Source organism: Bombyx mori, chromosome 3, assembly GCF_030269925.1.
Source record: "Bombyx mori chromosome 3, ASM3026992v2".
Taxonomy (NCBI): Eukaryota; Metazoa; Arthropoda; class Insecta; order Lepidoptera; family Bombycidae; genus Bombyx; species Bombyx mori.
In genome coordinates this window covers 14134582-14162501 of record NC_085109.1, presented here as the reverse complement: position 1 = coordinate 14162501, position 27920 = coordinate 14134582, and the positions used below count along the sequence as shown (strand labels likewise).

The window sequence follows — 27920 nt, the reverse complement described above, 5'->3', positions numbered from 1 at the left end:
CAGCTGTTGTAAATATACTGAGACTTTAGAACTTGTATCTCAAGGTGGGTGGCGCGTCTACGTTGTAGATGTCTATGGGCTCCAGTAACCACTTAACATCAGGTGGGCTGTGAGCTCGTCCACCCATCTAAGCAATAAATAAAAAAACATGTTTGTTTGTCAACTGTCTCATTCAGGGTCCTGAAACTACGATACTTTAAGACAAAGCGGATGCCCCTAACATGTTGTGAAAGTTAAGGCATATAATTACTGTATAACTAAACACAGAAAAAAGAAATATAAATTATATAATACCTACAACCCTTTTTTCGTTAAAGACAAATTGATTAAATTTTATCAGATTGCGGTTTCTGAAAATTTACAAAATCCTTCATTAAAATAAAATATAGGATAGGTAATATGTTGCTACCATCTACAGGAGCAATGAGAAACTAATCGTAGCGAAGCCATCTAGTGGCCTACGCCCGTAAACATTTTTGTTGAGCGCTTGAGTTGCTTATCTATAACTAATTTATGTGTATTATCTATGGTCTCATTTGCCTACACTTACACATTATTTTAATTGCTGCAGATGGGCAGACGAATCTACATGGTATTAATACCACTTAAGAAATTCCTGGAGTGCGAATATACGCCACCAGCCACCTTGAGACAAGGGATTTAAGTCTAAATTGTATTGAACAACATTTTCCCTTTCAAATTCTAACTCAAGATTTCTTCGCAACTTAAATAGAGGTGGTGATATAAAATAATTTCACATCCAGTCATCTATAATTATTTTTATGTACAGTATTCCCTGAAGACTTAACTTTCATAAAAAATACCGCTGATTGTTTTAAAGTTCGCTTATTTTGATTTCAAACATTCCAGATGTCTACTTTTAAAGAAGGCAGATCCGCCGAAATGGCAGGCTTTATCAGCTATGGAAGCCCACAATGAGCTCCGACGGGCGAGAGGAGATATTTGGCCGACGAACGAGAAGAATGTAGTGCAAAGGATCAAGAGCTGGGGTCTGGAATACGATCCCGAGGAAATACACACTGTCTGTGGGATTTTAGAGGTGAAGAGTCCAATAATCCATAATTCGTTACTCATTGAGATATAAATTCTAAGATCTCAGTATAGTTACAACGGCTGCCCTACCCTTCAGACCGAAACGCATTACTGCTTCACGGCAGAAATAGGCACGGCGGTGGTACCTACCCGCGCGGACTCACAAGAGGTCCCACCACCAGTAATTACGCAAATTATAATTTTGTCGGGTTTGATTTTTATTACACGATGTTATTCCTTCATCGTGGGAGTCAATCGTAAACATTTGTTGAGTACGTATTTCATTAGAAATATTGATACTGCATTCGAACATTGGTGCATCGCTCAACACGAATGCACCGGACGTCTTATCCTTTAGACCACGACGACTTAAATTCAATTGTGTATTTTTCTTACGTTAAAGGTTAATGCCTTCGAAGTGGGTGGTAGCGGGGCGAACGCTCGTGCTCTTTACGATCGAGCCTATCTCTTGGCCCACGACTGCACTCCCTCCACGACACACACGGACTCCGAGAGGACTCCGGGCAGACCTATAACCGTCAGAGCTTCAATAGCTCATAAAGCCGGAGACTTGATCTCTTTGTGTTACGCTTACACGCTGCAGGTAAATCATCGAAATAAATGCAAACCTTCTTGCGCATTGTCGAGTATATGTAAGTCAAAGCATTCCTTAAATTGGCGAATACCTAAAAGAAATCAAGATTTTTTAATTGTTTTGTTATGTGTAGACAGGTTCACGACCCGCCTGGTGCTACGTGGTGACCGAAGCTCATAGACATCAACAACGTAAACGCCGCCACCCACCTTAAGACATGAGTTCTAAATCTCAGGTTAACAGGTAAATAAATCTCCACCCGTACGGACTCCCAGGACGCTCTATCCACAGTAAACTGACCTTGTAATTGAAACCTCTAAATAAAAAAAAAGTATAAGGATTGTGTGGTTTTATGAAACCACGGTAAAAGTGAAACTTTTTTTCACATTATAGACATTTAACTCAACATTTACATTAAACACTGACAAAAACAAACAAAATAGCGTGGAGCAATGGCACAAATGAGTAATAGTCTATACACTACACGGTCAGCTGCTGCGAACTATAGGCGCCGCCATATCTGCCTTGGCTGCTCTGACGAGCGCCTTTCACTTTATCCCTACTCCGCGGCCGACCGTCACGCGACATGCAACACACAGACGAAAAAGTTTGAGACGATGTAATAAAAGTTTTACTTTAATAATAATAATAATAATAAATAAATTATAATAATATATAGGACCAAAAGAACTGGAAAAACTTAGTAAATATCACCCCTTAAAAGTAGAACTAACACGACTCTGGAATACACACACAGAAACCATCCCTATAGTAATAGTCGTAACAGGCGTAGTGGCTAAAAGTATACATAGATACATAAGCAAACTGGAAGCAAATATAAACATACACATAATACAAAAACAAGCAGCCATCCACAGATGCACAATAATAAGTAAAGTTTTGGGTAATACAGTTTTCATAAATTCAAGGGAGTCCGAACCTCCTCTTCCCTGAAGATTTCAGGGCGGGAGCTAGGAACTAAACCGAGTCAAGAACTCGAGAGAAAACTCAATATAATAATAATAACAAAAAATAAAAAAATTATAAATATCAGGGTACACTAAAACGTCGTGAGCACATAAAGCACAGCAAGTTCTTCTGGTGCTCGTGCCGGCGGTGCGCGGACCGCGCCGAGCTCGGCACCTCCGCGTCCGCCTTCCGCTGTCCGCGGTGCGCGGGCGCCGTGCTACCAGAGCGGCCCCTGCAGCGCGACCAGCCCTGGGCCTGCACCCGCGACCACTGCCACTACACCATGCCGGCCGCCGCCGTGCACTTGCTGCTGCAGAGGTACTCTAGCTCTGCTAGCTCCACATCACTACACACAAGACAGCACATACAAAACTTTGGATATTTTTTTATTGCTTAGATGGGTCGACAAATTAGTGTGTGATTAAGAGCTCTTCCACTGTAAGGTCTATTTGCTACTCCTACACTATTAGCTATGGTTATTTTATTTATTTATTAGAAGGGTGGACGAGCTTACGGCCCATCTGATGTTAAGTGGTTACTGGAGCTCATAGACATCTACAACGTAAATGCGCCACCCATCTTAAGATATAAGTTCTAAGGTCTCAGTATAGTTACAACGGCTACCCCGCCCTTCAAACCGAAATGCATTACTGCTTCACAGCAGAAACAGGCGGGGTGGTGGTACCTACCCGCGCGGACTCACAAGAGGTTCTACCACCAGTAACACACACAAGTTGCACAAATACATCGATAACGCTTTCATGTTAGCCCAAACACCAATTTCACGGACCGAGCAGATTCTTAATGACAATGTAAACATTCCAAGATTGCCTATTGTGTACCCGCTTTTTTTGTCAGGAGGAAATCGCCGGACTTCATGTGGAAGTCGAACTGACTAAAACCTGCTGTCGTTAAACAACCCACGTCCGAACCTCGCATGACACAGAAGTCATGAAAAAGCAAAGGGGGGAAAGTGAAGCGTTTAGCGCGGAGCAAATTTATCCCATTACCCTCCCCTCGGGACACCGGACCGGCGGTGGTCGGCGCCACGACCACCAGCCCTCTCAGACGGCCGGATTGTGTAACCCTCGTACAATATTTCCACTGCCAATTCATTTCTTCCAGGCTCACAGACGAATACGACCAGATTGACGCGAACGACGTTCCTGGCTTCGAGAATTTCCTCCACAAGTACAGGAACGTGTTGCTGCCCAGTCATTACCTTTGTCTCTCGGCGAAGCACTCCCTCAGTCAGCTGTACGGAAAGGTCACAGACTACATGATACACGAGATGCCCGATACTGAACTGAACAGAAAAATAGATATATGCAGAGATCTGATGAAAGTGTTTGATGTAATCGAACCCGGATATTCGAGGTTGAGAGGTGAGACTTAAAGAAAATACCGGTCCATCCTATAGTACCAAACAGGACCCCCAGTTTGAGATTCATAAGGAAAACTTATAAAGACGCTGCTCTCCAAACTTTCAGGTGTAACTCTGTACGAACTACACGCGCCTCTAATGATATTGACAACAAGAGACTTCGAAAAGAAAGCGATAACGAAAGAGAGTCTTCGGAATCGTCTTAAAGAGGTAAGTGAAATACGTACTCAACAAATGTTCACGATTGACTTCCACGGTGAAGGAATAACATCGTGTAATAAAAATCAAACCCGCAAAATTATAATTTGCGTAATTACTGGTGGTAGAACCTCTTGTGAGTCCGCGCGGGTAGGTACCACCACCCTGACTAAATAGACAGGTTTCGGTTTGAAGAGTGGGACAGCTGTTGTAACTACATATACTGAGACCCTAAAACTTATATCTCAAGGTTGTTTGGCGCATTTACGTTGTAGATGTCTATGGGCTCCAGTAACCACTTAACACCAGGTCTGCTGTGAGCTCGTCTACACACCTAAGCAATAAAAAAAAACTGACCATAAGATGGCTGATAAGCCACCAGCTTTAAGGTAGTTACAGGAGTTTATAGACATCACAGCCAAGACAGAGAAGTGAATGCACACTTTATGAGAAATAGTTGAAATCTCAGTTTTATTATATCGATCTGCCCGAAATGCAATCAGCTTCGTCGTAGCGCAAGATGAGACCTGCTGATCGGGTCTTGCAAAATGTCCTACCACTAGTAAATAGTGGTTTGGGATCGCAGCATGGTGGTACCATACAAGGAGAACGCAGCTGCGGTGAATAACTTAATCGCCTTTTATGATAACCAGGGCAAAAGATAAGAATATTCTAGGCCGTCACCAGAATGCTAAACTCGTCTCAAAACACTAAGTTCTAAGATTTATAGTTTTGTAAGTCTACCATTCTAAAAAAGCGGTCATATTGCGATACGACTTTTCCTTACTTTGTCAATAACGTCTTTATTTATTTTTTATAAATGATGGATTTTTGTTGGCCCGGAAGCTTTTTCAGTTTAACCAGGACCGGTGGCGAGCAAAGGCTCAGCCAGAAAGGTGCGTCCTCACTCGTCCTGTCTTTCCTCATATACCTCATAAACATTTCCGTGTAAAACCTACAGGCAGATAATGCTATACGGTTTTCCTTTGCAGATAGTACAGTATTTACAAGAATCGGCCCTAATTCTCGGGTTCGAACCAGCGCACTCATCCGAAGGTCTCATGGCGGCGGCCGCAAGAGACGCCCTGAAAAAAATCAAAACATGGGAGCAGATCATCGGCAAGATATCCTGAAGCGTGCCCTGACAAAATCAACTCAATTACGGAGAATAAAATCGTGAATTTTAGCGTTATGTTCTTTTATTCGGAGCAAAGGAACAAGACAAGTTATTCAAGTTCTGGTGAATTCCCGAAATGATTAAATGTTATTCTTTTAATATTTTTGCACTGCACTCCTTACTTTTTTTTTATTTGACATCACAGCGGGATTACCGTCGCCTACCTTGAGGCTTGAGGTCAAATTCTCAATTGTATTGTATGGCTATTATCCCAGTTAAACGCCTCGTTAAAGAAGTAGACAGAAGGATGACATCTACCCGACATCCCACCACTATTATTGTACGATTCTGTTTTGACACAAAATAAAAATTGATCTTTATTATCTTACGTTGTCATTCATTTATAAGCTTTGTTAAATAGGTATTGATTCTCCCTCATCTCACAAGAAGTTTTAAAACAATTAAAGAATTCAACCCGCAAATTTCCATGTACCATTTACCTAAAAGAGTCAGTAAAAACATAGTAAAATCATTTGAAATGCTTATGCGTATAAATAATAAAAGAAAATATGTATTTTTTAATTCGACTTGCTCTTTAAGCGTCTTTTTTAGTTTTTAATCTACATTTAATTTACATTAACAGTCCATAAAATGTTAATCTGTTAGGTCAATCTTTTGTATCGTTAGCTATACAATCTAACAGTGATTTTTGTTTATTTTTTTATCTGAATATTTATTGTTTGTTTGATAATTTAAAACTTTCTAAATTTCGCATATATTAAGTTAATTATTCGACTCATTGAAACAGATGGCAGATACTAGAATGAGGTCGTGTTGAACACATCAAATATGTTAATTGTGGAATATTATAATTTTATTGAAAATATAATTTAAATCTACTAATAAATCTCTGAGCATTTCGTTTTTGTTGGGGATGCCCTTTATTTCACCCGCAGAAGGTGTTTTGGTATTAATGTAATATGTTATCTGTCTAGAACGAATTTAAAACGCTTATAATTTATGTATTTGTATACCTTAATCGGGTTTTAATTTCGTTTTCTTTGATCCTATGTTTCTAAGCTGACTATAATGTAACTATACTGATTTGTAGCTATACTGTGAGATATTAGAACTTATATCTCAAGGTGAGTGGCGGCATTTATGTTGTAGATGTCTATGGGCTCCAGTAACTACCTAACATCAGGTGGGCTGTGAGCCCGTCCACACATCTAAGTATTAAAAAAAATTTTTTTTTTGAAGCACCTGTAAAATATAAGCCGCATTTGAAATAACGAGTAAGTCAATTGAAAGAGTATGATAAAAAGTCTTAATGTCAAATACTAAAGTCATCTAAGCATTTTACATTACAGTCTGTTATGTTATATTCTAATACGGACATAATTTAATTAACCGACTTCAAAAAAGGAGGAGTTCTGAATTCGACTGTATTTTTTTTAATGTTTTTTACCTTATAACTTTGGACTGGGTGAATCGATTTTGATGATTATTTTTTTTTCTATTTGAAGTCCGTTTTTGTTAAAACATGTCTATTTACAATTATTTTTATCTTGTGTCCGACATTTCGTCGTTTTATTTAGTTTACAGGTGAATGCAGCTTTCTGCGTCCGTTTTCGGTTGTCACCTCTAAAAATCGGAGACTAGTACATACAGTGGAGTGTAAATAATTGTGTGTAATATTATAAATTAAATGTATTTGATCAGTAAAAGTAACAAATATTATATTCTTATCTTATCTTATCTTATACCTTTAAACGAGCAATTCTTGTATATTAATATATATGTATATAATCTGAATCTCGGAAACGGCTCCAACGATTTTCATAAAATTTAGTATACAGGGGATTTCGGGGGCGATAAATCGATCTAACAACGATTTATTTTCAGAAAATAATGTTTTATTCGTGTTTTTAATAATCAACTCTTCCCGACATATATTGGCGAATAATAATACTATTTTTCTTAATTGAGGGCAACTAACCGCCTTAAAGACACATCAAGATGGCGTTATAAAAAAAAAAAACTGAGCAAAGCTCGGTCATCGTCTAGTATCATATTATCTTAACAACTATTCCACGAGCGCGCTTCATTCCTTTTCTATAATTATTATTTATCATTTTCTAATTTTTTAATTCTGCTTTATCTTCGTGTATTCCTTCTACTAAAAGACATTAAGTTGCGAATTGTGAAACGTTAATTTTCTTATTTAGTACTTACAACCAAACCATGTTCGTTATAATAATAAAACGTTTTGAAATTATTAAACTTCAATAAATATGGTTTTATTTCTCGACGAATGCTTGGATGTTCGAACCAATCTGTGGATACATGACCACAGCATGGTAACGATTGGTCATGACTTTTTTTTTCCTACATATACGCTGGTAGCTTAAATGGCCGTACCAGCTACGCTAGGCGGGTAGGTGAGCTCACGATGCTCAACCTGAGGGATTTTCCTAACACTGGCCCTAGCAAGAGCAGTGCTTCGCAGAATCTATCACCGGGTCGAAATCGTGACCCACTGTGCAGATACGACGAGAAACTCAGTGGGCTATGTCTATGGGTTAATTCGCTCGTCGAATTCTTCGTTGTAATCGATAAGTTCGAAGAGGACAGTGCTTGAAGACAGGACCGATGCTTGACCGATGCGTCAACGTTGACGTCGAAGAGTTCCACGTGACACTTGGCCCGATTGATGACCTTATAAAACAGTCTCATCAAATAAATAACATTAAACTTTCATTTTTTTTTTTCTACTTAATCGTTGGTAGCCTAAGAAGCTATTACAACTTCGCGCAGACGGGTAGCTGTGAGCTCACGGGCTCAACCTGAGAGAATTGCTAACACTAGCCCTACCAAGAGCAGTGCTTCGCTGAATCTACTACCGGATCGGAATTGTGACCCACTGAGAAGATCCAGCGAGAAACTCAGTGGGTTGTATATATGGGCTAGTTTGCACGTCGAACTCTTCGTTGGAGTCGACGAGTTTGACGAGGACGGTGACCGGAGCTTGACCGGGGGATCCGAAAAGACATATTTTGGGCGACGGCGACTTTGCTTTCCACCGTCGCGCGCGTCGCTTGAATCGGATATGTAAGTAGTTAGCGGTGGTCACGATAAGAGGGTTATCGTGCCGCGCTGCTTTTTCAAAGTAGCGTTCCGACGCTTCTCTCAGATACCTACTTACGTATTGGTTCAAGTTTTAAGTCGACGTGAAAACTTTATTTAATGATTCGAAAATTAAATAAGAAAAAACGTTGTCTTCATTTTCTCTATTCAATTAATTAAAACTACTTTCACGGCTTAAGCTCAGTCATTATATTGCGATGACCCTAGTTATCGGAGTCTTAAGTGACTTTCAAAAACTAAAAGTATTCGAAACGTTAGAAACAATGTAATGGCAATGAAAACGCGAGATAAAACCGTAAAATAAATTTTAGCCATGTCCACGAGTTGCAAAGAAAATTTTAATCAACTATTTTCGGTAAAAAACAAATCTTATTAAAATTGTTGATCGTTTTTCAGAATTGTTCTTTTGGAACTAATTTCACGATTTATCTTAACAATGCTTCTTTACACTGTGATTTAATGAAAGCGTCTAATGTTTCAGCGGCCGGTTTATTTTTACACCAAAGCGATCGAGCACGCGGTTCAATCGCGCGCTTCTCGAGAGAGTTTTTATTCAGAATAATAATCTTATAAGTTATTTACTTTACTTATATATGAGTAAATGTATCAATAAGATAATTCAGTCGAAATTTGGATTGAAAAATAACAAAAGGTAAGTGAATTACTCTTCATTTGTCGAAAATATGTAGGTATCATCTGTCATTTTTAAACACAATAGTTATTAAATAATTAGTTATTAATTAATAATTTTGTAACAGGACTATGTTTTTTTAAAGATACTCCAACATATTTTTAGTAAATCGATTGGATTAAATTCCGTAAAACTAAATTTAATATAATACTAGGATTTATTTAATGAAATGTTTGCTATGATTTTTTGACAGGAGTATTTTTCTGTTTCATAATTTGTATTTAATGTTAAACCTTTGTATTTTATTTATAAAATACTAAATTCATCATTACTAAAGTTCAATGATCTGTAGCAGCAGATTGTGATTATGGCTTTTGGCGAGCAAATCGATTTCTTTGTTTCAATTAATATAATTGTACTTAACATGCATAAGTTCTATCTAAATACCTAATTGAATTATACTACTGATAGGTTAAATGCAAAAACGTAGATGAGTAGTTGCAGGTACATAGTTACTGGTGGTCGGCCGTATTGTGAGACTGGGTAGATGTTAAGTATTTCTTTCCTGAAACTGTTCACGATACATTATGGGTACATAGTTTGAAGGATGATATATCGTCTTTTCGCATTAAATGTGTACAATTTCCAAAAATATTCAAAATTGAGTTAATATGCAGAATCATTTAGTATCACCAGTATTTCTCTCATAAATACTGTCAAAAGAGCGTAGCTTAGTTTTAGTTTTTTTTTTAGTTTACCTATGTTTTGACACTACTATTAACAAAATTTAAACATCATTTTAGCTTACTTTAAAGGCAGAAAATGTAACTGGTAAAAAATAAAAAATAAATGTTGCAAAGATAATTAATATTAAAAATATCACAAATTAAACCTTTAAAACACTCCTGTAATATTAGTAAGTTTTGAGATTATAAAGTTTTAATACGAGAAGACGATACATGTAATACAATATAATTGAGAGTTTGATCTTATGTAAAACTTGAGTGAGGAAACTTTGGAAGTCCTTAAAATATTGGATATTCTATTATCATGCTGCATAGGGAGCATGATGACCTTAAGTTATTATCCCAGTATTCATGTTTTGTTTTTTGGTGTTTTTTTTTAGTTCACCCATTTTAGTTTTTTATCATTCGTATTGTTAAAAAAATTACAATAATATTTGAAAAATATTCTTTATCTAATCATTGATGTTTGGGAGTAATTTCGGCAACTCCATGTCCCTCCCTTTATTGTTATGCAGGCTAACAAATACGTATTAAATCGTTATGGTTTATTTGTCGTCTATTCTGTTATATTAAAAATGTTCAGAACTATCTCAAGTATTGTAAGAAGGGGCTTCCCTAGTTTCGAAAACTCCGGCTTCAAGTGACCTGCAACTAATATTTCTCCATTTAAACATAAAATTTTTAACGCAGATGGTAGAACAGGGTTCTTGTGCAGTTTGTCTATCGCCTGCGCCCCAAAAATGTTCAGGATGTCAGTACGTCTACTACTGTTCTAAAGAACATCAGAAACAAGATTGGAAGCAGCACAAATACCAGTGCTCCCCAGTACGAGTGAAAGAAGACTCGCAATTCGGGAGGTTTCTCGAGGCCACGCGAGAAATAAAATCTGGTGATATTATCTTGAAGGAGAAACCATTGATATCGGGACCTGCGCAGGTAAATTCATTTCTTCTTCGCCTTTAATAATTATAGTATCTAAATCTTTAAATATCTATCTATAAGTTATATATTTAAATAAATCTTGAAGATCTATAAGATATGCTTAAAACATTTTAACCACAGTCAATTAATTAAAAGACTAACTCTAAAAATAATTCACTTTGCAAGAAAACACAAATAATTTCATTTTTTGTACATACTCTAAGTGTTAAATATATATGTCAATTAGCTAATTAGCTAGGCAACTATTAATGTATTGTTAGCTTCACTTTGATGTTCATCCACAAGGTTGGGGGGGTGGCAGACGTTGTAGCACCTTAAACTGTCAATCAGTACCCATTTAGCGTCATACGAACCGTGAACTGCACCGGCCAGCAACCCTAAAAAACATTACAATTCCAGGTGACTCCACCAGTATGTCTCGGCTGCTACAAATTGCTGGAAGAAGGAAAGACTGTGAAATGTAGCAAGTGTGGTTGGCCGTTCTGTTCTGAGCTGTGCACTGAGAAACCAGAACACGAACCTGAATGTCATTATACGGAAAAAAGAGGAGAAAAGGTAGGATCGGTGCAAAATCATAGCTTTAGGTCAGAGGAGCTGGTTATATGTAGTCAAAGTTAGGCAACGACTTGGCTGTGCTCCTATCATTGCTGACGTCCATGAGCGACGATGACCACTCACCAGCAGGTGGGCTCGTCTGTCTACAAGAATAATACCACAAAGCTCTGCTTTTTTTCTTTTTTTCCTACCTATACTAGTAACCTCGAGGGGTTATTCCATATTCACCGAACCAGTAGGTAAGCTCAGGCACAAACCTGACGTTGTTGCTAACACGAACCCCTACCTATTCGTTGGCAGTCTAGGGGCTATTCCAGCTACGTTCGGAAGGGTAGGTGAGCTCACGGGCTCAACATGAGAGAATTTGCTAACACTACCCCAAGCAAGAACCGTGCTTCGCCGAATCTAGCACCGGATCTGAAACGCGACCCACTGAGAAGATCCGGCGAAAAACTCAGTGGGCTGTGTCTGTGGATTCATTTACTCGCCGAGCCCTTCGTCGCAAGCGACAGGTTCGGCGAGAACGATGACCGGAAAGGTCTAAATGCCTTATCAATTTACTAGCACCTGTTCCCTATCAACTGTTTGTAGTAGTATAATAATTTCTTAATGTAGTACGTAACCTTTCCTCGCAGATCCTTAGTTTTATTTACTGATTTCGGTTATAAAGCAAACAAATAGGGGTGGTGTCGCAGATTGGAAGGGCCAATATGGGTAAGGTCACCACAATAATAATCACATTAGCCCTCGGTAACCGCTGCGAGTTCTAAAACATTCATATTCCTTGTAACAGGTCAACATAACAACATTTGGTTCGCCACATCCGAACTATCAATGCATCACCGTCCTCCGATGCTTGTACCAGCGGGACCACAATGAGCCGTTGTGGAAGAAGCTCCAAGCGTTACAGTCTCACGACGAGGACAGGAGGGGCACAGACAAGTGGAATAACGATAAAAAGATGATCTGCGATTTCATATGGATGTTCTTCAAACTTGACGGCGTCTTCAACGAGGAAGAAATAATGAAATGCTGTGGGATTTTGCAGGTGAGTACTTCTTTTTCTACGATACTGATGTGAACTGTCAATTCAGCCTAAAATGGGGTGCTGATTCTATTCTAATAACAATGTCAATCACGAGCCCTGACCGAGGCTCTTCATTTTAACTTTACTGTAACATGGTTGTCATTGGCTCATAATAGAATTAGCCCAAATTCGTACATTTATTAAATTTATTTGCAAATCGAGAAATATTTCTGGTAATTGACGGTATTCAAAACTAAAATCTAAATTTAACGAAAAAAACATTCCTCGCAAAACCCGAATTACTCTTTAAGCGTCTTAAGCCTGCAATAACATTTAAATGTCTTACCCACGGAATAGATAAATAAGGTTGGAATGGTAATGTAGGCGGGGCAAGCGTGCCACTGTTATGATTGTACAAACATAACTCGGCCGATTCTTTCATTCACCGCGTTTAGTGCGCTTCGGACTACTTTGGCGAACAGATTTCCGCTTTATAATGCCGTGTTGTGCAATTATAACTTGTAAAACAAAAAATCAGACCTCAAGTATAGAGCGAGGAGGTATATCTTTCGATAGGTAAGACGAAATTACCATTTAATTACAATATTATTTGTCTAAAACATAAAAATATACTGAGCATTATGAAATTCCAAACATTAACAATATTATTGCAGCAAGTTATAAATAGCATACATTGCGCGATATGTACTCGCCCAATGAACGCAATGACCAAGTCAGCTTCCAATGTACTACATGCATTGCGTTCTCTACACTTCAATCTTTGAAATTTCGGCCTTTGCCCTGATTGGCCGTGGTGCACGGCGCTAGTTTGTCGATAGTGAGGTGACTATGTGGTGAAATAAAATCATCGACAGAATTCTCGACTATATTTACATTTGACATGGATAATTTTTGCATTATTTTATATTTAATTAATGATACCTAGTATATTCTTAGTGAGACGTATTTTGAGTAAAATAAATATGTATTATTATTATTGAATTATTATCATTGAATTAAAGTGAAGGTATAATATAAAGGGACATGTAGACCTCTCAATTACGGGTATTTTACTATATTGTCTAAGACGTATTAAAATCTAAGTAAAATGCTATTTGACTTAAGCAGTAAATTAAAAAATTTAGGTTTCCTAAAGAACCTAACGCCAGGGAACAATTGATTGACGTGACAGGTAGAGGAAACTGGAGACAAAGACGAGTACTATTTGCTCTAAACATTTTACTGAAAATGATTTTACCATAAAAAAAATCAGAATACACTTAGTTTTGAAAAATTCATTCGCAATTAATAGCAAGCTCCAACTGCTTAACAAATACGTTTTATTCCAGCGACAGTGACAGTTTGTAATTAATAAAAGTAAAACAGTTTTTTTTTTTCAATATTTATTTCATGTTTCATTTTCTCCATTCATTCATCAGATAATTTATCGATAAAGAATATCGATTTTATCAAGCACTAGCGTGTATGAACATTTTTATTGCCTTTTTGCGTGTGTGAGTGTGTATGCCTACGGGTGTTTTGTGCTAGTTTGCGAACTAATATCTGTCCTGAGATTTATGTGTGGGTGTTTTTGTTGTGTGCGAAATACTTGTAATCACAACGTGTGTATGTGTAGAAATTAAAATAGTGGGGATGAAGCGGCGACACTGGTTCTAATACAAAATTAGAGCAAAGGCCTTTCCAACCTTATTTATCTATTCCGTGGTCTTACCAGATCAACGGGCATGAAGTACCTTTAATGGAGCCGGAGTATCTGGCAGTATACGACCGCATCTCCATGGTCGAACACAACTGTCGCGCCAACTGTAACAAAAGTTTTACGTCTGCCGGAGAAATTGTAAGTTTACAAAACTAATATCAATTGTTACTACTACATATCTTGTCTTGAAGTCGTCGTGGCCTAAAGGATAAGACGTCCGGTGCACTCGTATGTAGCGATGCAACGGTGTTCGAATCACGCTGACGAATACCAATTTTTGTAATGAAATACGTACTTAACAAATGTTCACGAATGATTTCCACGGTGAAGGGATAACATCGTGTAATAAAAATCAAAACCCGCAAAACTATAATTTGCGTCATTACTGGTGGTAGGACGTCTTGTGAGTCCGCACGGGTAGGTACCACCGCCCTGCCTATTACTGCCGTGAAGCAGTAATGCATTTCGGTTTGAAGGGTGGGGCAGCAGTTGTAACAATACTGCCACCTTAGAACTCATATCTCAAGGTGGGCGGCGGCACTTATGTTGTAGATGTCTATGGGCGCCGGTAACCACTTAACATCAGGTGGACCGAGGGTCGTCCACCCTTCAAACAATAAAAAAAATAGCCATAGCTAATAGTGTAGGAGTAGCAAATAGATCTTATAGTGAAAGAGCTCTTAATCACACACTAATTTGTCGTGGCACATGCTCAGATCCTGTGTGCTGGAGACAGTATCAAGACTGGCGAGCATGTAACAGTCTGCTACACAGACCCCTTGTGGGGCACGGAAGCGCGGCGCCACCACCTTGCCGACTCCAAGTTCTTCGAATGCAACTGTGAGAGATGCTCTGACGTCACCGAACTCGCGACAATGTACAGTGCTGTCAAATGTAAAAAGAAGTAAGTCTGCAGCTAAAACATATAACAAGAGAAACAGTGAAATCTTCAGAACAAAGGGTTTTTACAATCTTAAACCCAACTTCAAAGAAATATTATGAAATCCTGATTTGACTATAAGGGTGCTGCACCCTTATAAGTGGAAACCCTTTATGGGCTATGCTCTGGTCGGGTAACATGTTTATTAACATTCAGTGAATGTCAAATTATATTCAATCGCAATAATTTATTCAAGCGGTATCGTCTTTTGATGTTTCCAAGTTTTTTGTACTCGTTTTGATAGTAAAAAATTATCAGGCAATATATGAATAAGTGAAATAATTGGTACCCCTTTTTTAAATCAGATATAAAGGTTAATGAATCTGAGGGAACCCATACAGAGTCCCTTCTTTATTTCGCCGTAAAATCGTGTTTTATGCAAATGTTTTTTTTTTTTTATTGCCCTTGTAGGCAGACGAGCATACGGCCCTGATGGTGAGTGGTTACCGTCGGCCATGGACTTCAGCAATGCCAGGGGCAGAGCCAAGCCGCTGCCTACCGATTAACACCACAGTTGAAACAATAGGAATTTTATTGTTGTAGCGACATAAACAATTCAAAGTTATTCTATTATATTAATTATTATACACATTATATTTTATTTTACGTTTTAAATTTTGAGCGGTAAAAAGGTCCCGTTTCACAGACTATCTTCTTTTTCCCACCTCTCGTGCGTTCCGGCTTACGCATCATAAAAAAGGGCGTACTTAAACGCCATAAATCTTTCATTTCATTTCATTTTTTTTTGTGGTAGCTTAAACTCAATTAAAACCTTTAATCTCCAAATCAGGGACTGCAAAGGCTATCTTCTACCGGAAACTTTCATCGTACCGCTCTTGCACAAGACGAAGAAACCTGATCCTGAAACTCGTAACTTAGACAGAAAGTTCTGGATTTGTAATAGCTGCAAGGACGCCGTATCGGATGCCATTATACAACAACTCCTGCAGGATATTGGACGAGAACTGAGCGTTATGCCAAAGGGTGAAGCTGATGCTTGCGAAAGGTAAGGATATTGGCAGAAAAAATATGTTTTATTTATTTATTTATTGCTTAGATGGTTGGACGAGCTCACAGCCCACCTGATGTTAAGTAGTTACTGGAGCTGATAGATATCTACAACGTAAATGCGCCACCCACCCTGAGATATAAGTTCCAACCTTCAAGCCGAAACGCATTACTGCTTCACGGCAGAAATAGGCGGGGTGGTGGTACCCACCCGTGCGAACTCACAAGAGGTCCTACCGCCAGTAAATTCTGGTACGTATTTACAGATTTGTCAACCACTGCAGCGGCTATCTGCACCCGTCTCACTATTACATGACCGATGTGAGCCTCGCCCTCGCTCAGATGATCGGCCAGGAAGAAGACGTAGGCCTGGCAGCTGTCACTGATGATAGGCTGCTGCTCAAAACCCAGCTCTGCAGAAAGATCGCAGATTTATTGGAAACTTTAGCTCCGGGTAAGGAAATAGCAAACAATAAATGGTACACCAAGCATGTATTCTTGTCTTTTTCAAACTACATGTACAATTCAACCAATGTCTTCGGTTAATAAAATGCTTCGTAAAGAATATTCCGCAGAAACACAGAAGAGAAGCTCATTTTATTTGATTGCCTGCCATTTAGTCCGATCACAACACTTGGTAAAAGAGTTCTTGACGTCACCATAAAACAAACCCTTTTGTAACGATTGTTTTTTCACAGCGGAAACCCGGCTGCGTGGTTCGTTGTTATTTGAGCTCCACGCTGCGGTAGCCGAGACAGGTCGTAGGAAATCTCTAACTGAAGGTCCTATGGTCATGCTGGGCTATGTTACTGTAAGTAAGGTTATCTTTTTTTTTATTGCTTAAATGGGTGGCCGAGCTCACAACCCACCTGATGTTAAGTGGTTACTGGAGCCCATAGACATCTACAATGTAAATACGCCACCCACCTTGAGATAAATTCTGAGGTCTCAGTATAGTTACAACGGCTGCCCCCCCTTTAAACCGAAACGCATTACTGCTTCACGGCAAAAATAGGCAGGGTGGTGATACCTACCCGTGCGGACTCACTAGAGGTCCTACCATTAGTAATCTAATCTTCTAGGCTATAGACAAAAAATTAAAATATGTTTCCGTTCGATAAAATTTCACAGAATTAATCTGAACTTTTTTGGATACTCGATGAGGTTTCAAGTAACTTTCAGCACTATTATTGGCAGGAATCCAAAAAGATCTTGACTGAGTCCGCAAGACTTCTTCGCCACGAACCTCCAGAGCTTCCAGAAGGTCGACTATCCCGTCAGGCCAAGGTCAACTTGGTGCAGATGGACGAACTCATCAGGAACCTGTCGGCAGCTCTGCCTTCACCGTTGTAGACTTAATAAATATGTAGAGATTGGACACGCAACTCGTGTTTTTTATTTTATTTTATTGCTTTATTGGGTGGACGAGCTCACAGCCCACCTGGTGTTAAGGGGTTACTGGAGCCCACAGACATCTACAATGTAAATGCGCCACCCACCTTGAGATATAAGTTCTAAGGTCTCGGTATAGTTACAACGGCTGCCCCATCCTTCAAACCGAAACGCATTACTGCTTCACGGCAGAAATAAGCAGGGTGGTGGTACTTACCCGTGCGGACTCACAAGGAATCCTACCTTCTTAGTTTAAGCTTATTAAAATCCTGCTATTCTTCACAGCGACTATCGCCGAATTCATACAAACGTCCACTCGATTATTTACACTGTTATAGTAATTCTGTCATAATTTTTTTTGTTGATTTCATAATTTCATTAAGTACTATACAACTCATTATTCATACATTATGAAAACCAATCCCTGATCCTTTATAACGAAGGACCTTTCATTGAAGGTTATTATCAGAAGTTTAATTCCGATTACGTTTCTGAACTTGTTGACCAAAACTATTATGATCCGTCAGATAATGGCTCGGATATATTACGTCTGGAGACTGTGAGACAAGTCACGTCTCTGCACCGTGGAAGCTTGAGACAACGAGCAACGCCGCACTACGGTGACGATGTACGGGATGTACCGAAATTGGGCAGGTACCAGCTACTTTCGTTTGACTCCATACAGAAGAGGGCCGGTCGTCTTTCCCAGTCTACTAAATATGTCGGTGCCTTAGTAATAGAAATCAACATAATCACTTCAGTGCGCCGTGTAGGGCACCGGTGACCTACAAGGCATTCAAAGTGTTAATGAAAGTAACCTGGCCGTTAACCCGAAGACGATGTATGCGATGTTTGCGATCCTGGCCTCCTTCACCTTCAGCTGCAACTTCCCAATTATTCTGACAGTGGCGAGATTATTTACACAAAATTTTACTCAGCAATTCCTACGCTTGTATTCTCAAACTAACCTGCACTGGAAATGGGGGACACGAAACATTTTTTACTAGTGGTAGGACCTCTTGTGAGTTCGCACGGGTAGGTACCACCACCCTGACTATTTCTGCCGTGAAGCAGTAATGCGTTTCGGTTTGAAGGGTGGGGCAGCTGTTGTAACTATACTGAGACCTTAGAACTTATATCTCAAGGTGGGTGGCGCATTTACGTTGTAGATGTCTATGGGCTCCAGTAACTACCTAATACCAAGTGGGCTGTGAAGTCGTCCACCCATCTAAGCAATAAAAAAAACTTCACCAGTTCGTTGGCTTCCTTGTGGCAAACTTACACGCATTATATTTTTCTCTGTCATAAGCTAGTAAAACACTAAAGAACATTCAACCAAACCCTATACCAAATATCTAAGAGCTTCGAGCTGCCAATTAGAACGGCATTGTGATTTCATGTTATCACAAACAGTTATCACTTGCAAATAATACAGTCCAATGACGCGTCAAGACGAAAGGCAAATTACAGTCGACACAGCCTTCTGGTTAGATGAGCAGGCGTGCAAAAATATAGTGGATTATTTGAAACAAATCAATGTGTTAAGCAAATTTAGAAATAACGTTAGGTGAGAAATAGTGAGATATCAGAAAATGGATTTGAGTTTTACGAAGATTCTATATTAATCTTTAAAAAAGGATTTCACCTTCAATAATTGAACAAAGGTAAGTTGTTATAAATCGAAGTTCGCGCTAAGCTGTATAGATTATTCAACACTTTAACAAACTATAAAATGGATATAAGTTTCAAAAAGTCTAGAAATTGTTTTTATTCATTTATTATCTTAATTGTATATATGTAGGTAACAAAGACGTAGTGGCTTAAAAGATAAGACACCTGGTGGTCTAACCCTGTAAGCAAGCACCGATTTTTATAAGGAAATAGATACTTATATGATGTTCACGAATTACTTGCACGATAAAGAGAGCCCGCATGGGTAGGAACCATCGCCCTGCTTGTTTCTGTCGTGGAGCAATAATGCGTTTCGGTTTTAAAAATACAGGGCGATTGTTGTACTGTAAAAACTGAGAGCTCTTATCTCAAGGTGGGTGGCGCCATTATGTTTCTGATGTTTATGGACTCCGGTAAACATTTAATACCAGGTGCGTTATAAACTCACACATGCATCTAAGCAATAAAAAATAAATCGTGTAATAAAAACGAAACCCGCAGAAATTATAATTATCATAATTACTATATACCTACGTGGATGGCTGCATATAGATATTACGTACTATAACTATGGGCTTCAGCCTACTGAGTTTCTCGCTGGATCTTCTCAGTGGGTCACTATTCCGATCCCGTGGTAGATTTTGCGAAGCACTGCTCTTGCTAGGGGTAGTGTTAGCAAATTCTCTCAGGTTGAACTCGTGAGCTCCGAACGTAGCTGGAATAGCCCCCCTAGGCTGCCAACGAATAGGTAGGGGAAAAAATGGGCTTCAGTAATCATTTCAGTATGCACCAGATATGCAGTAAACTCCACCCCTCACCCGTACCACCCGCTATGCGATATAATAACAATCAATATACCTCTGTCATCCACCTAAGCAATAAAAAGAAGGTATATGTATGACATCATAATATTTTCATAGTAGCGTGTAATGTTAATGACATGAGACGACTTGGTTGTTTAATATATTTAAATTAGCGAAATCTTGCGAACAATTTCATAACATAGAATAGACGTAAATGACTGAGACTTTAAGGACTTTTTCGAAAAACTCAAGCAGATTGTCATTGTATTTTCCTTTGGGTGCTATCACAAATAATTAACGATTTAAATGGCAACATGTATTACTCTATTCCGTCTGAAGAAACATTAAATAAAAAATTTAAAACACCAAGACGATCAGAATGTCACAAGAATCGGTTTTATAGAATGTACCTACACATCTCAGAAAACATAATCTGAAAGTACCCTATATAAATCTATAATCTATGTGATAATTAATTATATAATATTAATAATTAATATGATTAATAATTAATGTATAAATCTATAACTGTACTGTTTATGTTCTTGAAAACCCCGCAATGTAAGACAATTGAAAATCAAACGACGCGCGATGTATACACCTTCGCTCCTAGAAGCTGTCTGACCCGAGGCAAGCTGGCTACGAGAGGGCGGCTTCGTGAAATATGAACTTATAAACGAAACAGCTTCTTAATTAAAATAAATACAAGCTAATTTCCTTTACAACTTTAACAACGTTACGTACTGTGTACGTTACAGTCGACCCTCAAATGTAAATAGAATATGACAGCATCTTATCAATTTTCTTAGATTTTGACGAATTACAGATGGTAGATTAGATTATTATTTATTAGATTCGACTATAATTAATTGAAACTATAATTTTGTACACTATTATGATTCTACTGTCAAAGACTATTTATTATGTTTCTATAATCACAAATTTCGCTAAGACTACACTTTAGAGAAATATTAATAAAAACAAACAATATTTAATTTATTCTCGATTTGACCACATACTATAAGCAATAAGAAAAGTTTCACAATAAACAAATAGTATGCATGTGTGTGTATGTGTCAAATACATGGTAGTGTGTGATGCTTTTTTTTTTAATTTAATGTATTTTTTACGCATAATTTTAAAAAAAATGAACATTCTGCACTCCCTTCTATTATATTCCCTATAAGTGTGGGAAATGTCATACTCCTCCGTCCGCGCAATTTTCATAAAAAGGGGTCCAACCAAAGTTTTTGCTTCACGTATTAATATATAGATACTGTAAACTTATTTCAACTTAAGCAGTAGAATATTAGAAATTACACCATTATTGTATAAATTTGTTTTGTTTTAAAACATCCAAATCGTAGACATGCCGCATCCGAAGATGTAGTGAGATGGAGAGTAAAGTGTGCTTTTCTTTAGGAACATGTTATTTTATTGCACATCTCATACTGTACGCCTCTGAGGTCCGGTAATAGCAACAGATAAGCCACGAGATAATTTCCTAATACACGTCAATCAAAATAACTCTATTATATGAATGACCTTGAGTTAAAGTCGAAATTACAACTGCATAAGAATAAGTAATTTCAAGTGTTTCTTTCTAAGGGAACGAAGCGTGATATTGTTTGATCATCGGTGTAATAAGACAGAGGTTGTACCTACTCTAAATTGCATTGGATCATCTCTGTCTCATTCTACAAAACTGTTGTACTCTTAAAAATGAGACCTTAAAACTCATGTCTCAAGGTGGGTGATGGCATTTACGTTGTAGATGACAATGGGCTCCGGTAACTGCTTAACACCAGGTGAACCGTGAACTCGTCCACCAATCTAAGCAATAAAAAAACCACAATACGGCCTACCACTAATGAATACTACCTGCTGTAGGATTGACCGACGACTTTAATATCAGCAAAACTAATCCTAGCAGAACCTTTTTTACTGGTGGTAGGACCTCTTGTGGGTCCGCACGGGTAGGTACCACCACCCTGTCTATTTCTACCGTGAAGCAGTAATACGTTTCGGTTTGAAGGGTGGTGCAGCCGTTGCAACTATACTGAGACCTTAGAACTTATATTTCAAGTTGGGTGACGCATTTACGTTGTAGATGTCTATGGACTTCAGTTACTACTTAACACCAGGTGGGCTGTGAGTTCGTCCACCCATCTAAGCAATAAAAAAAAAAGAACAACACTATGACTTATCGTGAATATACCCATTCCAGACCCGTCTCAAACTAGGATATGCTCCTAGTACATTGTCTTTGGCTGCTGCTTTACAACGTCCACATCAGTCGCGGCGACCTGATCGAAGTTTACAAAGAATTGTCCCACACGATTCTGTACCCGCAAGAGAAGAGTGATGACCTGCCCGTGGAACTAGGCCAGGACGACTATTCGGGCTGCATCTGCCGGGCCAGCAAACAGAATGGGGTCGTGGTCTGCTTCGGGAATTACGAGTGCCGAATGTTCCCTAAGGTTATTAAAACAAAATTGTCTTACTTTTACTTATTATAAAACTAATTGTACTTTTTTTTAAGTGAAACTTCTTTAGAATCGTTGTGATTTCAAACTCGATGAGACGAAATGAAACGAAACGAAAAAATAAGTGTGCCGCGATTGGCTTGTCGAAGCGGCTCCGAGCGGCGCCGACAAATCACGAAGCGCTCCACACGGTCTCGCGTCCTCGACTAGTTCAGTGTGTTTTTAACGTCCGTGCACGCTGTCGTGGCTTTCGGAGCGCCCTGAGATACTTTTATTTCTATTTAGTTTGTTATCAACATATGTCGCTGCACGTAAATTCAACAATTCCTGAATCGCGGTGACGAGATGTTACACAGTTGATAGACGTTCTCGTATTTCTCTGGCTAAATCATACTTACCTGGCGTAGGGATATCCTGATCATGCAGGCGGTAACTCAGGGTGAGGCTGCGGAGTGATTGACCCTTGCGACTATTTTTATATTTATTGCTTAGATAGGTGGACAAGCTCACAACCCACCTGGTGTTAAGTGGTTACTGGAGCCCATAGACATGTATTACGTAAATGCGCCACCCACCTTGAGATATAATTTCTAAGGTCTCAGTATAGTTATAACGGCTGCCCCAAAGTGCTGTTTTTCGCCGGTCTTCCGCCCTCCACTGGGGACGGCGGGCGGAGCATGTCGGAGTCGAACCGACTAAAACCTCCTGTCGCTCAACAACCAACGTCCAAACCTACATGAGACAGAACTCATGAAAAGGCAAAGGGGGGAAAGTGAAGTGTTTAGTGCGGAGCACATCTCTCCCATCACCCTCCCCCTCGGGATGCCGGACTGGCGGTCGTCGGCGCCACGACCACCAGCCCTCTCGGAGGCAGGCAAACTTAGGGCCTTACTTGACAAGAGCATACGTCATTAGCATCGTAAGAAACGCCAATTGTGCGTGCTAATTGCGATCTTATAACTAACGGGCAGGTGACGAGTAAAATAGATACTAAAAGCAATTCAAAACAGCTTATAAATGAAATCATATTTGTCAGAAGATATCAGAGAATGAGTTGAATTTAAATCATTGATTAAACAGAGCAGCACCTTAAAACATTTCCTCTGTTCCAAATTTATATTCGTTTCATTTATCTAATGCAAAGGCATTAGATAAATGAAACGAATATAAATTTGAATGACAAGCGCTCTCACCTAATTATTGTTTAAACAAATCTTTACAATAACAAGTCTATTTCACGTCACTTTATCTATATTTTGATAAAACGTACTACAATCAGTTAAGAGAAACTCGACAAATCTCTGTGCACATAAAAGGAAAACCTCGGATAACATAGAAAGTCAACGAAATTTATATCATATCCTTATCGCGAAAATTTTGAGCGAAAATGATTCCAAATAATCTTACGCGAGTTCGGCTTAAGCCGTTGCATAGTTGATATTAAATAAGATTAGGATTAGCGCCACATTAAAATGGATAGACGTGTTTGCACTGGTTAGACCATACCTATTTCAGCTTTCAATATTATATCAATGAATTTAATTGTAATGTGTAAAAACAAACATGTGTAATGGGTAAAACATGTAGGATGATTAGGGAATGTATCTTTCTTTTTTGGTATCAATGTGGTAGTATCATCTGCTTTTGATTAATGTTATAAGCCTATGATAAATTAGCATGAATTCTTTATTGACAAAAGAAATAAAGTCTATAGTAGTGCAAAAATTATAATAAATTTACTTATTTTTGTCTTTCCAGATCAAAGTGAAATGCGAATTTCTCAGAGTCAGAACAACAGTCATAACGAATATAAGAAAAGGACACTTGGATTCATTATACTTTTTAAAAGTGCTGGAAATAGAAGCCAATCATCAACTAAGACACATAGAGGCAGGAGTGTTTAAGAACCTTACGAGTTTACAACAGTTGTCTATATCATACAACACGCACTTACATTCTATTGATGAACATACATTTATCGGACTAGTGAATCTACGCAATTTAACACTAGTCAACAATGGGTTCACTAATATACTCGCCATTACACCAGCTTTCAAGCCTAGTATTCTCCCGGCTCTCAGAGGTCTTGACATCTCAGAAAATGCCTTCGAAATTATACCAGAAGACGCTTTCGTACCAATGAAAGGTACAACGCTTATGAAACTTGATCTGAATCTGTGTAGATTGGATTTTATACATCCGAAGAGTTTTCTTCCATTGAAGAATCTACGAGAACTGCATATAGGCGAAAATGACTTGAACTCAACTTTAATTGGAGATTTTCTTTTGAAAATGAAAGACGAAAGAATTTATCTAATGTATTTGGATCTATCAGGAATGGGGTTCAGAAAAAACCCACCGCGCGACTTGATGGAAATAATAGCTGAAACCAGTGTGAGAAGATTAATTTTATCACATAATCAATTTGAGTTTATCGATGATGATTCGTTCCCTAAAATGGAGAATATAGAATTGATGGATCTTAGGAAAGTTTTGGCAATGCAGATTGGTTCCAATGCATTCAATCCACATAAATTTCCGAACCTGAAACTGCTTTTACTAAGCGGAAACAATTTACCTGGATTACACAAGGCACCCTTCTCAGATCAACTCCTCTTTTTAGATTTATCTGATAACAAAGGTAGTCCAACGAATCCTATGTATTACGAGATTGATAGAAACACTTTTGTCCAAAGCAAGGAACTTAAAATACTAAATTTAGCTTTTAATAGAATCAGAGCTATCTTCGAGTACACGTTTCGTGGCTTGGAAAATCTACAGATCCTGAGTATGGAGAACGGCACCTTGTATCACATTGGTGATAAAAGTTTCAAGCCATTAAAACGATTAGAAATGTTAAATTTAGCCAACAATCCCTTGGAACAAAATGAGAATTTGACAAGTTCCATGTTTGATGGATTAAATGACTTAAAAATTTTGATTCTAGAAAACTGTGGAATAAAGAGATTTTATGATGATGATAACATATTCGAGATGATGCCAAACCTGACCCATCTTGTGCTTAGAAATAACCAATTGTACTATATATCAGCAGAGACGTTGAAGCCGTTAAAATTACTAAAGGTATTAGATCTATCCGAGAATCTCTTTGTTTCGTGGTGGCAACCATTGTTCCTTGCCTCTGGCGTTAAGCCGATCACTCTGAATCTAAAGAACAACAAACTATCACATTTTTCAATGAGTATGATACAAGACATAAGTTATTTGTTAGAAAATAATGGTAATTCAAGAATAGAAATAGAGTTAATGGATAACATTTTTATATGTGATTGCAGTTCGATGTATAAAATGTATAGTTGGTTACAAGCGAACGGTAGCGAGGTTCTTAGAAAGTTTATTCAGAGTTCCAAATTCCAATGCAGCAGTCCGGATATTTGGGAAGATAAGAGGGTAGCTGATTACTTATCTTCAATAAAAACGTTGCGATGCCTGATGACAGAGAAAATGACAAACATAATGTATTTAGTTTGGACTGCACCATCGCTAGTAGCTGTAGCACTGATCTTATTTATAATAGTTTTTATCTTTAAATTTAAGACGTACATTCGCTATTGGATGTTTTTAGCTAAACTGGCTTTAGGGCGGAATTTCAGGAGAAAGTCTGGAAAGCATGTAGAGACAAAGGATTACAAGTATGATGCTTTTATATCTTACTGCAGTGAAGATAGAGATTTTGTCGTCCATATGATTAACAATTTAGAACTGGAACCACCATTCCTGAAGCTATGCGTTTACGAACGAGATTTTGATATAGGATCTTTCATATCAGAAGCAGTATTAAAAAGTGTGAACGAAAGTAAATACGTAATTTTAGTTATAAGTAATGGGTTTGCTAAATCCCAATGGTGCAGATGGGAGACCCAATTGGCGGAGTACCACCGAATTTTTTTAGAAGATGGTACCTCCTATGATCCTTTAGTTTTAGTTAGAATAGGCGATGTACAAAATAAATATCTGACGACAACATTGAAATACTTGTTGAAAACCAAAATTTATCACACGTGGGACGAAAATAATCAAGATGAGTTTTGGAAGAAATTAAGAAATGTACTGACACGGAAGATATAAGTTATATTTTTCGTGTTTACTGGAAGCGTTCTCGAAAAAGAAGTCAAAGGCACAGATAGTGCTGATTCCTGTTATGATCATACAGAAAATCACCATCAAAAGTTTTACAAATTATTAACACAAATAACAAAATAACAATATACAGACCGTCATAACAATGTTAACGGCTACAGATCTTAAAACATAAATAAGAAAAAAACTGAGCTGTACTTTTGGCTACTTTAGCAAATAAATATTGTTATGGGTTTATGAGGGAATAATAATATATCGCTCATTCGATTTGACCTTAAGAGATTATCATATATTCTGAGAACATACTTCAAATAGTAACGGGAATCGGTGCGATCTTACCATTTTAATAGCCTTTCATGACATCTTAAATAACGAGTTTTAATACAGTCAACTTCGAATTATGTTGGACGATATTATTTTTTACAATTAACTTGGAATAATGATTACATTTTGTTTTCTTCTTACAAATTGTTGTTTTATTAAGTCTTCTTGTAACGAGTAAGAAAGAGAGACGTCTCCGTAGCCAAGCTGCACACACGGCCTGAATGCTAATGCGTATCTTCAATCAATATCAGACTCTTAACAACGTTGTCACAACGGCTGTTCCAGAAACCAGAATGCATTATTGATTCGCACCAGAAATAGGTAGTATGTATTTAAGTGGTCTCACAACGTACGCTATATATGTATATATAATCTCTAAAATCTATATGTAACTGATGCAGAGCGCCGATTTTTTTTAAGTATCTGATATGTTTTGGAAGCAGTAGGATATAGTACTCAGAAAATGCTAGTGTATATTGTTTTGGAACGAAGTTCCTTATGGAACGATGCGGATGGGTACCCTAACCGGGAAAAAACGTCCGTAACGTAAGATTTTTATTAGTAACTAGCGGCCCGCTCCGGCTCCGCTCGGGTCTTTATCAAAAATTTCAACGATATTTGACGTTGTTTTATTTTTAAAAATAAAAGAACACTTATTGCGGCATAGCTATAATAGTTAGTTAGACATATGCTGTCGCGACACTTTTTGTAAATAATAATGTGTCCTACAAAGACGTAGTACATTATTTTACTCTATCAAGAATAGTTTTCGCAGGGCACGCGATGTAAAGAATATTTTAGGTAATTTTTTTACACCTTGGGTTACATTATTGGAGTTTAAGTAAGGATCCCAAATTTTTTCAAAAAAGATTATAGCCTATGTCACTCGGAAATAGTTTAGGTTCCAAACAGTGAAAGGATTTTTCAAATCGATTTAGTAGTTTAGGAGTCCATTCATGCAAACAAACAAACAAATATTTCCTCTTTATAATATTACTATAGATGCACAGTGTGCGACTTAACTTTGTAAAAAGGTACAAAAAATAACATACTTTTATTATATATTTTTTATAAATCATTGTGAATAAAATAAAGTTGATAGCTTTGCAAA

General features: G+C 38.0%; 3 protein-coding genes across 6 annotated transcripts in view; all 3 read left to right on the top strand.

Moving 5' to 3' along the window:
- The window catches only part of LOC101738711 (SET domain-containing protein SmydA-8), a 53226-nt gene extending 45617 nt beyond the window's left edge, over positions 1–7609 (top strand). For all 3 annotated transcript variants that reach the window (XM_038021693.2, XM_038021692.2, XM_004927416.3), the window contains 6 exons: positions 871–1060; positions 1457–1657; positions 2703–2935; positions 3743–4002; positions 4108–4211; positions 5192–7609. In XM_038021693.2, coding sequence (XP_037877621.1) covers positions 871–1060; positions 1457–1657; positions 2703–2935; positions 3743–4002; positions 4108–4211; positions 5192–5332 — 1129 coding nt within the window. In that variant the 3' untranslated portion in view covers positions 5333–7609. The remainder of the gene's footprint in view (positions 1–870; positions 1061–1456; positions 1658–2702; positions 2936–3742; positions 4003–4107; positions 4212–5191) is intronic.
- Positions 7610–8430: 821 nt separating this feature from the next.
- On the top strand, positions 8431–17417 carry LOC101739266 (SET domain-containing protein SmydA-8). Of its 2 annotated transcripts, XM_062677045.1 has the most exons (11): positions 8431–8818; positions 8945–9115; positions 10531–10776; positions 11182–11337; positions 12131–12385; positions 14100–14222; positions 14801–14988; positions 15815–16030; positions 16299–16486; positions 16731–16843; positions 17230–17417. In XM_062677045.1, the coding sequence occupies exons 3-11, from the start codon at positions 10531–10533 to the stop codon at positions 17383–17385; spliced, it is 1641 nt and encodes a 546-aa protein (XP_062533029.1). In that variant the 5' UTR covers positions 8431–8818; positions 8945–9115; the 3' UTR covers positions 17386–17417. The 2 variants fall into 2 exon arrangements, with proteins under 2 accessions (XP_062533029.1, XP_037877619.1); XM_038021691.2 differs by lacking the exon at positions 8431–8818 and having other exon boundaries at positions 8843–9115.
- A 1450-nt stretch (positions 17418–18867) lies between these two features.
- Positions 18868–27920, top strand: LOC101739406 (toll-like receptor 4). The gene is made up of 3 exons (XM_012691451.4): positions 18868–19088; positions 22126–22378; positions 24143–27920. Exons 2-3 carry the CDS (start codon positions 22145–22147, stop codon positions 26471–26473), a joined length of 2565 nt encoding a protein of 854 aa, XP_012546905.2. The 5' UTR covers positions 18868–19088; positions 22126–22144; the 3' UTR covers positions 26474–27920.